This window comes from Thunnus maccoyii, chromosome 22 (assembly GCF_910596095.1).
Source record: "Thunnus maccoyii chromosome 22, fThuMac1.1, whole genome shotgun sequence".
NCBI lineage: Eukaryota > Metazoa > Chordata > Actinopteri > Scombriformes > Scombridae > Thunnus > Thunnus maccoyii.
This window is the reverse complement of record NC_056554.1, coordinates 10,302,058-10,318,724: the sequence shown is the minus strand read 5'-3', so window position 1 is coordinate 10,318,724 and position 16,667 is coordinate 10,302,058. Positions and strand designations below refer to the sequence as shown.

Below are 16,667 nucleotides of genomic sequence, written 5' to 3'. Positions count from 1 at the left end.
CTAATCAGAATGCCACATTTTGGCATGTAGTATCACAAATTGGGTAACCTTCAAGATAACAACAACAAAAAAAAATCCATTCAAGTGAATTTTTCTTATTATATGACATTCTTTTATTTGCAAAGGTTACTTGACAAAACCAAACAAAAATCTGAATGCCCTCTTCTACACTAAATATGACAGGAGAGGTAATTAGCGTTATTGAGACACCAGAACAAAGCCCTCGTGGCAGAGAGCCTCTTCATAAAGGAGGGCAGCTGAATTCTGTGAAACTTTTTAATGGGCCCGTAATGATGGCAGATGCTGTCTTGGCCCTGTCACCAACTGCACTGTCCTCGCAGCGCAGTGTTTGACTTGTCTTTCTGGCGCAGGGCCTCTCATATACCTGAAGTGCGACACATTGTCTAAATGCCTCATTAGCTCCAAAGGTCTTATTGTGGCCCACAGCCAAAAGGCCACATCTTATAACAGACCACAATTAACCTGCTGCAATGGAGCTAAGGCTGTGAGATAATAATTGATGTTAACCGATATGTTATAAGAAATTAAATAGTTCCTTGATCCCATATGTTGCTCTCTTCGTTAAGGTTTCATTGTCAAATTAGCCCAGACTTACAAGCTGTGTTTCTGTGCTTTCAAACGTCAAAATCTGGGGAACATTTTAACAACAAACCCAAAACAAACCAAAGGGTTTGGGCAAAAAAAAAAGCACTATTCTTTCTACTTCTACAACTTCAAAACCAGAATGTTCTACGTGACATTGTGAAAAAGATTTCTAAAAATGAATGCTGTGGCTGAAATGCAGTTTGAGCAATCATGTGTGACTAAAGCTTATATTGAGTTTATGCCCCCACACAGGAAAAAGTCGCCGCAGAAATAAAAAGCATCTTAGACAACAACAAGAAAAAAAAAAAAAAATCATCACAGAGAGAGACAGAGAGAGGGAGAGAGCCTTGAAAGAGCCACTTGCTTTGATTACTGGAGGAAGGCTTTTTGGCTGTGGAGCATGGACAGAGCCTCATGAGACGAGCTCTCACTCCGCGCTTGTGGACAATCTGAGGGTAACCTGGGAAATACAGCATTGAGTCTTACGGTTACCCAGGCAACTGGCAGCTTCAGTACATTTTAGGGAACTGGACATGAAGACACCATGCAACATGAGAGGGTGTATTAAAGTTCATATAAGCATAAAGCTACCTCTCGTAGCTGTTTCTTCAGGACAACAACACCATATTTGCCACTGTAATAAAGCTACCCAGTGGAGTTTTTGGCCACAAGTAGTGCTATGCTGTTTTGTTTTTATCATGCATGTACACAAGGACGCAAATGCACACGCATGGAGGTGTTCATGTTGTTTCCCCGATTTGCACGTGGTGGCAGTAACGTGCCAACAAAGGTAATGAAGAAGGACACTGCTAGCAAGTGAATATAAATGTAAACAATGCACGACTTTAAATATTCTACAAATGACTATGGCTTTTTAAAAGTTTTACGGGGAAGGAAATGTACTCAACATGTTTGTAAGACCTCAAGGATACACAGAATGTGTTTTGGCAAGGTACACTTATCTTAACTTTAGTTTTTTTGCAAGACTCCACAGGGCACCTTTAAGTTTAAAGCTGCATTAGAAATGTTTCGCCATCCCAAAATGATGCCTTGTAATGCGACTTAAGTAAACTCTACAAGACAGTAGCCTAAACACAAGCCCACACAACCATCTGCTATAATTAACATGCTGCTACTTTGTTTTCATACAAAGTTACAAAACAGCCAAATGTCTAAAAGTGTAGGTCTAGATTTTTATCCACAGACAATTGAATATCATGCAGTTAGACGGATAAGCTTCTTTTACGTTTCTGTGTCTATCTACATGTAAACCCATAGATATAAACAAGTTCAAGGCTGCCCAAATATGGCATCACTGCTAGTGATGACCAACTAGTTCACTGGGTTACATTATTTATGAATAAGTCTGCCAGCACATTGTAGGTCATCAGTGTAAAAGACAGGCTCTGAATATGATATGGAACCTGTGACCTCACGTCAGGGTGTAATTGAATCTCTCATCAGGCGTCAACTCTTTTCACACATAGCAGAGCATGCTGCTAGACAAAAGTGGATTTTCTTCCTGTCAGTGAAACAAAGGTAGCGTGGTACAGTAAACTACAGTGGACTATCAAAAGATTGAATTGATGTCCACAACACACAAAACATTCTCTTATGGTATATGTAGCACCCCTCTGTGGATATCAAAGTTATTAAGTAATAAGTTCACAGTCTTGCTTAAAAGCGCACAAGCCCATTTCCCCTCTTGCTGCGGGCTATTCTGAAAAATATGATGTTTCATGGCAGCAGTGGACATTAAGACGAGCTCTTGAGCGCTGCAAATCATTTGTCAATGACGGCAACACTTAATTAATTTCAAGGCTGGGACTGCAGGTGAAAATAAGAGCAGATGTAGAGCTCATGGCATGTTTATAAGTAGTCAACCAAACGTCAAGACGGCCGATGGGAGTTGTAAGAGGCCTCCATAAACCTGGGCTATAAAGGGACAAAGTGGTAACAATTACATCATTAAATGGAGGCTGTGAAAATTTTGTTATAAATCTGCAACCTGGTCTGAAAACATCGTGGAGGTCCAGTGGAAATTTGGCTCTGTGCAAAAAATGTCTCACTCTGAAACTACTGGACACAAACTGATGAAGATTTGAGTGTTGTTCAGTTTAATAAGGTCATTTGGACTATTTTTTTTTTTTATAAATGTCTGTCTCTAGTCCATTAAAGTGCACTCGGGTGAGTGCAGTGAGTTCACAAAGATGGGTAAATTTAGCAAGTTAGCATGCTAACATTTGCCAATTAGCACATACAGCTGATAGGCTGATGCGAATGTCATTAGTTTGTCAGGTATTTGCTCACTAGATGAAAAGTTAAGGGATCAGCAAAGTTGTTACCATTCACCATGAGGGGGGAATGAATGGCTGTACCAAATTTCAATTTCAATGTAGAGAGGCTAAAAATTATATTACATTCATTAAATAAATTAGCTTTTATGTTACTCTTTGGACTTCTCTATTATTTTAATCAAATGTTATATATATTTTTATGTGTTGAATGTTAAATGTTCGGCAAAAATTGTAGCATTTGAGGCAGAATACAGCTTGACCAAACTTGGCTTAAATACTTGGCTATGATTTTCTTTCATATCTAAATGTTGCCAAATACTTTATCAGCAAGCTGGCAACGATCGTACACAGAAAAGTTGCAAAGTCAAATCTTTAGTGGTTGCAGCTTTTTGCCCCTACAGTTAAACATGGCACAGATGCAGAGCAGATGGTTAACTGCTCTTGGCTCAAATCTAGCACAATGTCCATAATGACCAACATTATTGTGCTCGACAAAATTCTCAACAATGTAAGATACTGTTGATTCTACTAAGTCTTACTGTTAGCTTCAGGCCAGTTCATAATGACCTCTGTAATGACACAATAACTGAGATTTAGAGGATGAGGAGACACAGTGAAGATCTCATCCATTCCAGTTACCTGCCACACACCTTCCCTCCTGAGTGGAGAGGAGATGTCTAAATGTCTTTGCTGAGGTTGAACTAGACAGATGTTGCTTTTGTTACCAAGATATAACAGCCTTGACAGCAAGCTGGCTTTATTTGGAAGCATTACTGCGCTATACAGAGACATCTTTTCTACCGAGGAGCTCCGGGACAATGTGGTGGGCTACAATACTAAAGATTTTCTTTGGCACATGACCCACGTGTGACTTTGAGCGCAAACAGTACGACTGAAAAAGTAAAAACTGATGATCTGTGCTATTTTCTCACCGACAGAACAGAAAGCTTGACTGTAGTTGAAAAGCTAAACGAACACGAGGGAAATAAAAAGTTATTTCTAAAGTGGAGTAACACAGAGCATGAGTGACATGGCGCTTAATCAGGCAGGAAAAGAGCATGCAGTGATGGCTGTCTGATTAATGTTTGCCCTTTTACTTTATTGACAAAATGGATACGACATTTGAGTATGTGTGTGATAATGCAGAGAGAGCCTCATGCTGTGGCCCTGTGCCTTTACCCACAGAAGTTAAAGTTCACAGTTTTGCTGGTATTACATCACATGTCACATATCTATTCCAAAAAAAAAAACTGAATTGGTGTTGTTGTCCTGAAGAATCAAGCATATTTAACAACGATGAAGGATTTTAAGTCTTAACATGTTCAATCATTATTTACACACACATGAAGTCATGCTGTACTTTTGCCTTCTTCAAAAGAAAAAAAAAACTGACCTTGCTTTCTACTTTGCAGCTTGTTGAGTGACTGGTGCTATAATGGCAGGTTGTAGCCGACTGTACGGCTCATCATAAATGTAATTCACAGCCACACCTGAATAACAAAGCTGCCTTAGCCATTTTGCCCTGCAGTGGTACAAGAGAATGAGATCGAATGCCTTATGAGGGTTATAAACAAAGAAAAATGCCTCAGCAAAACATAATTACCATGGGACACAATGTAACAAGCTTTGTAGACTATGGCTATAAAATGGTCTACCACACAATATCTTCTTCATCAATGAGCCGACAAAGCCACAATACCACTCAAACTCTGAAAAATTAATGTGAGAATATTACCCCCTAAAATGAGTCTGAACTGATCAATCACAGCCAAACTGCTACACTCCCTCAAGGTTGTGATTCGGGAGTCATTGATCTTGAAGGTTAAGTCAAGCTAGAGGGTAAAACCTCACTAGCCCTAATCCATGAACCAAAAAAGAGAGGCTAATAAATATTTGATAAATCTGTATTATGTACAAAATAGAAAAGTCTTCAGTTAACCACGGGTGGCTGTTTAAAATCAATAAATCTTAGGTCAATACTTGTGCTTGAAGCACAGTTTGATGAACCGTTCTGCTGAGCTTGCTGTTTCTTTGTTGTTGTATTGTATGAGAGTGTATGTACAGTTCACACTACAGTACAGAGAGGCAAATGATAGCCTGGGGGACCACATGGGACTGATGAATTTAGTACATTAAGTGCAAAACCTTGATATTCAGATTAAAATTATTAAATGGGTCTATGATGGGAAAAATCTGTGTTTAATGTGTGTGAAATTGGCCAAGATAGTTTTTTTTTTATTTCAGGCATTGAATGTGTTCATTGGACCTTATTTCCTCACTGTCTCTTACAGTTGCTGTTACAAGCCTTTTTTTTCTCCCCAATGTTATGAGACTAAAATAGCATAGCCATGTCTGTGTACATGATACCAGCCCCATGTGTCTTTTCTCAAGAGCTATTGTTATTGTGTGTTTCTGTGTGTGTGTGTGTGTGTGTGTGTGTGTGTGTGAAACGAGGTCTTAACTTATACAATTTAGCTCCAGCTCCCGCCATCCCTTTAGCATCGCGGCGCCAAGGAGGTGGGGCTCACAAAAGTAGGCCATGACTCCAAGGGAGCACAAATAATCTTCTGACAATTTACATGATAGAGTTACAGGCAGCAGCACCCTATATATGAGCCTACACAGCTTCAGTAGTTTTTTTTAAAGACAATGCTCGGACAGTGGCTCTGCGTTACAGTTAATGGCTGACTTAGTCTAATTGAACCAGTCTCAGTGACCTCTCTGGGTTTCACTCAATGATGAGAATACAAAGCCTCATTTTCACACAGGTAATCTGAAAACCCCTTTAAATAATAAATCATTTTTTCGAAAGCATTACCCAAGTATCATGTGCAGTGACACACTTTCTTTTGTCAATAATTTGATTTACTGTACCAATAACCGATTAATGAGTCAATAATCATGTATTTAGTAAGAAACATGAGTCTACAGTAATGCTAACAGCTCTGTTCTGCGGCTGTACTGTGAGGCCAAGCATTGATTTAAAGGACAGGTTCACAATTTTTCTGTCTTAAATAGTCAGGTGCCCATATGGACATTGGAACAGGTTTTGCTCACTGTAAATCATTCCTCTTGTTCATACTGGTCATTAAAAGATCCTTTCCTAATGCACTTTCAATGTAAGAGATGAGGGACAAAATCTACAGTGCCTGTTCTGAACAAAATGTATGTAAAAATGTATTTGAAGCTAATATGAGGCTCCAGCTGTCTAAGTTAGTGAAATGAAGTGGGTAACTTCCAAAGTTACTTCCTCTGTGTTTCTACTGAAATTGCATTATGAAGGGATCCTTTAATACACAGTATGACGAAAAGGAGTATTTATAGCAAGCAAAACTTCCTTTCCTTTAAATATTAATGCTAGCATGGCAACATGCTTACAATGGCAATGCTTTGATGCTAATATTAAGCATGTTCACCACTTTAGGTTACCAATAATTATGCAGGAATTAAGTCATAAACTAATTGGACACATTCAAAGTTTGACATGATGATGTCGCTAGAGGAAACGATCAAAATCACCAGAGTTATTACAATTCATCTTGAGGGGGAAATTAATGTGTGTACCAAATGTCATGGCAATCCATCCGACAGCTGTCGAGACATTTCACAGAAAAAAAGCCAACTTTACGTTGGTGCCAGAGGAAAAGTTGAGGAGACACCAAAGTCAAACATGGCTAAAAATGAGTCTGATAATAAACATTTAAACACTCAGTCTAGTAGAAAAGGTAGATGGAGAGTAACAATAATATAACTGGTGAATGGACCCTTTGATTCAAAACACATTTCAACTTCATTGGTATTCTTTGTGATCAAAAATTCATAATAGATGTATAATATATACATATATAGTTGATGCATATATATGCCACATGCATAAATAAAATAGGGGCAGCTCAACACATGAGTCAATCATGTACGAATAAACCATAATTTTTGTATCTGAACCATATTTTGCTTTAAAAAAAGTTTTTTTGGGGGCAGTAACTCACTGATGGCCCAATGGGAACGTGTTTTGTTTTCTAGCTATTGGTAGCTGATTGATCATCACAACATGCCAAACTGCCATATGAAACCGATGTCAATCAGATTTACTTAAACTGCCTCACTGTTTCCCATTGATAAGTTCCCACTGCTGATGATACACTGTCTTGCTGTCACTGACAAACTAATACCGGAACCAAACTCAAGACTGATCTTATCTCAACCCGAGCTCACTCCTAATATAGCCTGTTCTGGCTCCTGGAAATGTAACACAGAACAATCAAGCACCAATCTTAGTGTATCGAGTTCATCACAAGGCTGCACCGTGTCTACTGCTTTCCGTGTATGGGCAAAATATGTAAACATAGTTACACAACAGGTATGGATGATTGATGGCAGAAAAAAAATAGAAATCATCCATTACTTTCAAGCTTCGAGTCAAAAGCAGCATTTTATACCTCAGGGAAATTCTAATTGGAATTCTTGGCCTCCGGTTTGATTTTATCATTTCTATTGGCACATTATAATCAGCAGTCATTTCCAAGAACTTTTCAACTCCTGTCTGTACATGATTTTATCCAGAGGTGGACACCAGAGCTGCCCTCCTATCTCTCTGCATCTTAATGGCTCTCTTTCTTTTAAACTGGATCCTAGATAAGCAGTAAATGGAAGTTGTAAGCGCCGTGGTAAGACTTGATCTGTTGTTACACCACTCCAGTCTTAAAGTGGAACTGGAAAGAAAGAGAAGGGTAGGACAGTGAACAACAGTGTTCTCAGTCACCTTGGGACTTTTCAAATTATACACATTAAAGCACATTTTAGTGGACATCTGTGAAAGTGTTCAATGATTACTGGCATCCATTGCCACGTTAAAAGCTGTGTAGATAAACCTGACTTGACTGAAGTTGCGAGCTACTGAGGGAATATTTTGAAATATTTACTGTCCTCACATCAGGTATAAAACTCAGCGGTTCCCAGGTATTAATCTCTTAACATCTTTATCTGTCTCCTGCTAATCTATAGACAGATGGTATCAAAGTTAAAATCAGGGAATCACTGCATCTTTGAAAAGCTGTATGTTCCCTGTAGATCCTTCATTTGTAGGCCTTTCAATCCTAATGTGACACTATTAATGATAAGATCCAAATATGCTCATATATGCAGAGTCAAAATTCATTAATGATGTCTATAAAAAAAACCTTCCAGTTAAATTACATGATATTTAAATTGAAGATAATGATTGGCCACATGCAATGCTGGCTGGTCAATACCTCTTTCGATTTTGAATTTATACTCTCCCATCTTTCTAAAGGTCAACTCAGTATTAGTAACAATGTACATATGGAACATTTAGAGAAGGTCATATTGTCATATGGTCAATTACACAAATGCAGAGGCAAGGCCTTTGGCCAAATTAAATCTAAGACATCAGCGAGAGCCAGGGGATAGGAGACTTCTTCATATTGCATTTTTAAGCCCAATATTTATTTTGTCAGTGCGTGGACAACAGGTTCACTTTAACACCTGATTCCAGTGTTTAAGTCCCAAGGCTCAATGTTGTTTTTTTTAGCAAAACAGGGACAAATGTGATAGACACTTGGCAGCTAGCAATTAACTGAAATTACACCAAGCGAAACACGGGACAAGGACAGCAGATGAGAAGCGTCTAGCAGCCTTCAAGGCCAGTGGTGGATTTTATTCATGTTGGCATGATTCCCAAAAGAAAAAGGCCAGTGTGATATCAAACTGACCTGCTATGATAAAGTTACACCAGCCATAATGGCACCAGTTCTCCCCAGCAGAGTACTTGACAAATTAGTACAACTATTTTGATTTATTGCTTAAGTAATGCCTCAGTCAACAACACATCTACTTACAGATGAACCATCTGCCTCTTTATAAAATTCAAAACATACAGAGAATAAATTAATGTAATACTACAGTATATTAAGATCTGGAGCAGAGTGATTGAAAGGGATTTTACTACATAGTGAAGTGCAAAATAATTAAATGAAAATAGTGCAAAAGTTGTGGAAAATTAGTTGACTGCAAGTTGACTATGACTATATGTGTATAAACTTTGGATATACACATGCAATGAGGAATTATTGTGAGTTCAGCATCTGCCTCAGCTTCCCAGCTTTACTTGCTCACATAAAGTTTATAAAGTTTCACTGTACAAGCAGTTAGTAATTGGAGGAGGTAGAATCTGGGGGATACCATGAACATACATGGCATCTGTATTGGAAGAGGAGGTACTCGGCTGTCTTCCCCCTACCCCAGAAACATAATCCCAGTAGAAATACACCAAATGATATCAAATGAGTCGACTGTGGAAAGGGGGATGGAAGTGCAACAGTAAATATATTGCCTCTGTATCCAGATCTGTCTGAGGACAGAAGATAAAACATCTAGCAGACTTGCACTGTATTACAATGGCTGACTTTTTCTTTCCTGAGGTGTTATGAATTCCCCCTGTGTGGCACCAAATATTTTCTAATGCTTCAAAACAAATTATAGCTGACATCCAGAACGCCAGAGCTGCCAACAGTGGACATCTGCTGATTACAATTCTGCTTTTGCAAGTGTTAGATCTGCAGATCCAAGTCAATAAAAGAAAAGTAATTCAAACAGTCCCAACAGTGTAATGAGAAAGGCTCATTTTTATTCCAGATAAATCACATGGATGATCAGGGAGGTGGATACACATCTGCCATTTGTTCCATTTTGTGGGCCCAAATATAAATAAGCCTTAAGAATGGAGTCATGGAGAGCGATATGTCATTGCTGTTATTTAATAAAGCAGCCTCCAGTTCCTTATGGCTGGCAGGAAAAATGGCAGTGAAACTGTCTTAGAAATAGGAAGAACAGGAAAGAAGGGTCAGCGCATTGCCTGTCTTAAAACTAAAGCCAAATGGGCAGATTATTATTGAGACTGTAAATACCAACTGTCTGTGCAATAGTCCTGAACACTGCTTTGCATTTGGAATCTTTCTGCTGAAATATTAATGTACTTATTCTTGGACATGACATCAAGTTTTGTGCCAGTGATGAAAGGCAGATCCAAATAAATCTGAGTCCCAGGAGACTGAGAATAGAGCTACATAAACAGCCAAATGGACTGTAGCCTTGATTATTCCCTTCAGGTTAGCTAGTACAACAGGCAAAGGCAAAGTAGCACAAACAACAGTGTGTCTTTACTGGCCAAAAGAATGCATTAGTGATAACTTTCTACCATTACTGCAATTTGCTACAGTGTGTGTGTTGACTCATGCACTTATAGTAGTTATAAATCAGATTAAACAAGCACATTTTGACTGGGCCATAAGAAATGTCAACGTCTTGAAGTCACAGAAGCTAATTTTTCAACCTCAGGATGCACATCACATATATATGCTGTCCTTTGCTGTTCTGAGTGTGACTGACTGGAGCTCCTGGGGACTCAATGGCAAGATTCTTTATGAGGGAGAGAGCATGCACTCATGCTTGCTATAATGACACACCATGAGCGGGCTGAGGCATTTATTGGAATCTTGGGGGAAAGAGCAGTCTATTCTTTTAATTACAATCATTTGTCACTTGGAAGAGTTTCAATAATGGTCTGTCTCAAAGAAAACCTTGCTCTGGCACTGGAAGGAAGTGTCCTCTGCCCTTTTTACTCCAATCATTTTAAAGATTATAAGGTAGGACAAGGGAGGAAGGGAAAGAGGTTTTGAGCTTTCATGAAAAAGAGCAAAAAGAGAAAAAAAAAGTTATCCAAAGAGGAGAGAGACTTTATGAGTCACTTCCAAGTGAGTCATCTGTATTACAGATGCTGACAGCAAACTCAGACAAGTGTTTTAATGGATTTATGGATTTTATTCTAATGATTTAAGCAGGATATTCACTGTATTCACTGTACAATTCTCTGAGATCCCAAAACAACCTTTTGAACTAAAATAGAAACATTTTCTCTGTGTGCATTTGTTTCTTGTTTTTGATGCTGGACTGAAGTGCTCTGTTTTTCATGGACCATATTGATATATATTGCTGTAAAAGTAATGAAAACTCAATTAAAAAAATATATTCAATAAAAAAAAAAATCCCTATATACTGTAGCTCAGCCTAAAGGCAAACACAATACGCAAACTGGGGCAATACAGCATCTGGTGAGATTTGAGACTGGAAAATCTCCCCGCCAGAAATAACAAACACTACTGGCACTATTGGCTCAGAGGGCTGATTAACTTTTTACTTACTTACTTTATTATTTCTATGACAATGAGGCTTTAACTCACTATTTTAATGAAAAGGTGCCAGCCAGTTATGATAAAGTGATTTATGGTCTGCAACACCAGCCAGTTTCATTAAAACAAGTAAAGTGATCTATGTTTGTGATGTTCATTGTGTCTTTTGTGCATCCATTTTTGTTTGCCTTACAAAGGACTATTACTATTTTGTGAGCTAGCTAGCTTCTAACATTCTTCTGGCTTCACAGCTGGTGATGTATGATATTTTTTAAGACTCGGTACAAATTCAAAGTTAGCTCTGTGTAGCTAATGGTTTCAACATACTATAGAGGTCACTGGTAATGAGATTGGTTCACAATAGGTACAAGTCAGCATTTTCCATCTTAGTGTCCAAGTTCTCTTTAGATTAGTGCATGAAGTTTGCAGAGAGACCAGGCTATTTCCACCATATGTCTTTCATCAGAAATGTTATCTTCAAACAGTAGGGGGAAAAATGAACTCAGAGTCAGTAGCAATAGAGTCAAAAACATCAGTGTGAACCAAGAAGACAGTTTGCAGACTTCATAAAAGAAACATAAAAAATATGTTCTATGGAAATTAGAAGGGAGTATAAAGGCTGGGTGCACTCAATCCATGTGTAAAAAAGCACAGAATTCTCAATTAGCTGTAATGTTGGCAAAAAAACTATTGCATTATGCATAAGAACCTATGTCCTTGGCTTAATTATGGAAAATGTTGCTGGGTTCCTGTGGCAACATGATTATTCATTTTGTTAGCTAATTAAAGTCATGAACGTGCTGAATGAGCATACCAGTTGTATAGCCTTGATCGAAAAATAAATACCAAATGTGCAGCTTCAAAGCTCTGTATGGTTGAAGGTTTATGAATTATGCTTATGTATTTTTATTTTCTTTTTACAGCACTTAAACATAAACTGTGCAATATTTTCCTTGAATAAGACCCTGAAAATCTGCATAGTCAAATACTGTTGTGGTTCACATCACGGAGATCTGAATTAATGAATATCCCAAACCTCAACAAGCACATTTAATAACATCTGAGGATATCACTAGACTATCCGGGGCTCTGATGTTTTACACACTGTATATTTCACTGCATCCCTTCACTGCTGTGGGACGGAGGTCATTTAATTAAATACATCTTTAAGAATACAATCTGCCTCCAGCTCCCTCTTCCATAGGGAGCCTTAAGCTCTGCAATCATCCATATCAGATCCTTGGCTCAGAAGCATCTGTCATCCTCCCACTATCAGAATTTATTATCTGTGATGTTTTCATCAAAATTGATTGCTTGAGTGATACTTGTCCTTGCTTTCCTGACTCAAATTGACAGACAGAGTCCTCTTACTTTCAATAAGCTCCTCCGCCGTGCCCTTCTTCTCTAAAGACACAAGAGGGACCCATAACTTAGGACGCTCAGGCAAAGGTTAAGTCAATCATGTCACTGCTCTAAATAGGCATCATGGAAAATAGCCAAAGGGTAATTGGGCCAGTTGATTGTTGTCCTTTCAATGGATTGGTAAGTGGATGGACAATTACAGTTTGCAGCGGAGTTGGTCGCAAATATCTCACAATTCACTACCTGCAAATGAATCATTGTTTCCTTATTTTAATCTTTTAAAACCATGTTGGCTTGCTCGAGTAACAATGAGATTTATTTGCCAGATGGACATTGCCAATTAAATTAACTGACATATATGCAATCATCTGAAACGATGAAAAATATACTAAACATTTCTGCTGACTCAACTTTGATGATGGATGTGTGACTCAAAAAAAATGCAGCGTAGTTTATACCACACCCATAAAACAGTGTGTGTCTGTGCTGGAAATGTACACACTTCTGCACTTAACAAAATGAGGAACATGCTTCAATACTTGACAGTGGTTCAGATCGATCACTGGTGGTCTGCTTTGAACAACATCGTAAATACCTATACAGGAAATGAAGACATGAAGACCACTCAGACTAACACAGTCAGCCTTGAACTCCAAACATAAATGTGATTCTCATATTGAAGGCCAGCTTTATGATGTGATTATTGATGACAGGCACGTCAGAACTGTGAGATCACAGCTGAATGTCACCAAATAACAGCAGAAAGGTCATTTATCATTTTGTATCATAAAAATTCAACAGGCATTTTTGATGTTTAAATTTATCAGTGTACAAACTCCAAATTTTGTTTTGGCTCTAACAGCATGTTCGCTTTGACCCTTCAAGTGCTGGATGACAGTGAATGTCGTAGGTTTCCTAAAAACAGCAAACTGAAATCTTCTTAACGCCTAACTAAAAAATGTGAGAGCATTAACTGCATTTCAATGACTAGAGTGCATTAGCTTTAGCCTTGACAAAACAAGATTAAGAGTACAACAATGCTAGTGGCTCTGTGAGGCTACACAGTGGTGCTTTGAGCTAAATGCTAAGGCTAGCAAGGCAACATGCTTACAATGCCAATGCTAACATGCACTAATTAGCGCTAAACACAAGGTATAGCTGAGGCTGATATGAATGTCATTAGTTTTGCAGGTATTTGGTTTATGGACAAATTAAAAATTTGGCCTGATGATAGCGGTAGATGAAAGGTGGGGATCTCCAAAGTCATTCAAATTCATCCTTAGCGAGAAATCTATGTATGCACAAAATTTTGTGGCAATCCATCCAATAGCATTTCACTAAAAACCAAAGATGTCAACCTCATGGTGGCACTAGAGGAAAAGCAGGGATCATCAAAGTCAGTAGGATTCATCCTCTGGGGAACATGAATGTCTGTACAAAATGCCATGACAATTCATCCAACACTTGTTGAGGTATTTCATCCTGGACCAAAGTGGTGGACCAACTGACCGATTGACATCGTCATCCATAGACCAACAGTGCACCACTAACATGGCTTAAAGGGTTATAATAGCATTTATCACTGTCAGGGTAAATGGAACTGCTTATTGTGATGTAGACTTTAGGTCACATTATCCAATTCTATAATGTTACAGGTTTGGTTTAATTGTAGTATTTTCTGAATTGCCTTCAAATACACTTTGCAGTTCAACTCAGGCCCTCAAGCGCAAAGCAGCTGACCCACCACAAATGCGTCCTGTTCATTACTGTAGATGTCACAACACTTTCCAGGAAGTGAAAACAGGCAATCGGCGGCAAAACCGACCCAGGTCAGTGCTGACACTAACTCTCTCTGCTGCCAGGCCATAAATCCCCATCAAGGACGCAGAGAACACAAGAATCTTGTTAGATGGATATCAGCGCTAAGACTCTCAGTGCTCCTACCCCATAATAGCAAATGGCAGGTCCAAATTGACACAGTGTTCCATCCCTGTTCATGTAATGGCGTGCTTGTGAATGTCAATCAAGTTTATTTGTCAGATGTAATCATATAAGGTACAATCACAGTGAAATGTAATGTGATTGAGGGGGTATGGGGTTGGAGGTGTCGCTGCGTATGGCTGAACCAGAGAATTATTTATCATTGTGTGACACACTGATTAGTCTGCACCCTATGGGTCTTTGCTCAGCACTTTGCACTAATGGCTCTGCATTGTAAGGGTGTAAGAAATGCACATATGTGTGAAAAGGATCACGGTGTGTGTGTGTTTGTATGAGGGAAATAAAAAGTGTCCCTGGTTATACCGCAATATATCTAAGAAAATGAGCCTTGCAAATGTGAAGATACTGTATATCACTACAGAAAGTCCAAATTTATCTGACAAGAGAGCTCATTATTATCATTTCGGTAGCCAAGTTTAGCCTAAACTTAGCCAGCTGCATTGAAATTCTAATACTAGCCTCAGGACAGTTAGCACAAATATAATGAGACATCAGTCTTTCTATTCATAATAAAACGGAAAGAGGCTACTCGTATGATGCTTTCCAGGCCTTGCTGTGTTGCTTGTAATCTTAGTACAATGCTCTGGTGATTGTGCACAGCCTGATGCAATGATCTTGTTACAGTTATTTAACATGGAAGCACGCCACTGGCAGGGACAACTATTATTCCAGGTCTGAAGTCCTTACAATCAGTAGAAGTGATCAGTGTGTTACAATGTGGCGTTGGGTATGGCCATTGCAAGGCAGACATGTTCCTCTCCTCTTGCAATGTGTGGTCTGCTATGAGTTGATCTTAACAAAGCTTACAGTTTCATTTTTTGATGCCAGCTGAAGCTACAGTAAAGAGTGGAACAATGTACATTACTCTCAGAACACATTCCCTTTTGCAATTGGAAAGTTGCCAGTTCAAATCAGCAGCCCAGCTGAGAAGCTCCCTCGGCATTTACCACGCCGAGACATTTAAAGCAAGACCCTTTTACCCCAGATGCCCCAGTGGAGCTGCTCAGGTGGCCAGCAGTAGAGGGATGTGATCATACAGGGCAGCTGCCAGCTGTGAACATGTCTGACTGTATGAATGTTAAGCAGAGCGTACATGTTGGTGAAACACTTTCCCCGGAGGTTTTACAAAAATAAAAAGATAAAAACAAACATTTTTAGCTATTGCAGAAGGTGACAGCTGCAATAAGGGATTTGCGGTACTAAAGTGTAAACCAGTGTAATTCTACATGACTTTTATATATTTATTTATGTACAAACAGTGCAGAGGCTCAGTGGTTAGGATTGTGAGTTTGCAACAAGGTCTTGGATTCAGATCTTAGACCTTGCTCTTTGTGTGTGAAGCTAAATGTTGAAACAGTCAGTTGATTAATCAATCAGTTGATGAGCGGAGACTGAATTTAATTTTAATAATCGATTAATCATTTACATTTTATTTGGCACAAATTCCAATCACGCTGGTTAGAGCCTCTGAAATGCCAGAATATTTGATGACAACTGTTTAGTGCAACCCCAAATAGTTTGGGGGTTTTGAACTGTTGGTAGGGAAAAACAACTTGAAGATGTGACCTTGGACTGTGAACAGTTTCCACTATTTTCTGACATTTCATAGACTAATCTCTTAGTAAAACTGATTATTCGGAAAAATAAATCAATAGATGAACTGATAATGAAAATAATGGTAAAATGCAGCTCTGGTGAAGTTTGCATGAAAACTGAAATAATAAATTAATCTGTTACTACTTTAATAATCAATGAATCATTATTTTTCAAGCAAAAATTCCAAAGATTAGCTGCTTACAGTTTTTTTGAATGCAAGGATTGAATGCTTTTTTTGTTTTATATGCTAGTAAACAGAATATTGTTGTGCAATACAATTGTCATTTTGGAGTTTTAATTGGCATTTTCACTACTTTCTAATTGTAAAAATGATAATCAAATTAAATCAATAATGAAAATATTGTAATAATTTTTAGTTGCACCCCAAAATACATGCAGCTCAGTTGATTTTAAAACTAAATTGCACACAGTGGGAATAAGTTTGAAAAGAGCTCTCATTTTCAAGCCAATTTCTTTAACTGTTAAATGATTATCAGACTTTTTCAGTACCTCTCTGTATTGCCATTTCGTGGCCCCCTTTGTCCTCAGAACATGACTTAACACAGATGCACAATATCAATACCTGCATTGACAGCTT

General features: G+C 38.4%; 1 protein-coding gene across 8 annotated transcripts in view; it reads right to left on the bottom strand.

The window, feature by feature from the left end:
* Positions 1 to 16,667, bottom strand: part of kcnip4a (potassium voltage-gated channel interacting protein 4a) — a 137,254-nt gene that overhangs the window by 10,845 nt on the left and 109,742 nt on the right. Inside the window, exons 2-3 of one of the 8 annotated variants that reach the window (XM_042401083.1) lie at positions 4,297 to 4,425; positions 971 to 1,066 (exon numbers count right to left, since the gene is read on the bottom strand). The exons of the other annotated variants lie outside the window; for them this stretch is intronic. Coding sequence (XP_042257017.1) covers positions 971 to 1,022 — 52 coding nt within the window. The 5' untranslated portion in view covers positions 1,023 to 1,066; positions 4,297 to 4,425. The remainder of the gene's footprint in view (positions 1 to 970; positions 1,067 to 4,296; positions 4,426 to 16,667) is intronic. 8 annotated transcript variants of the gene reach the window in all.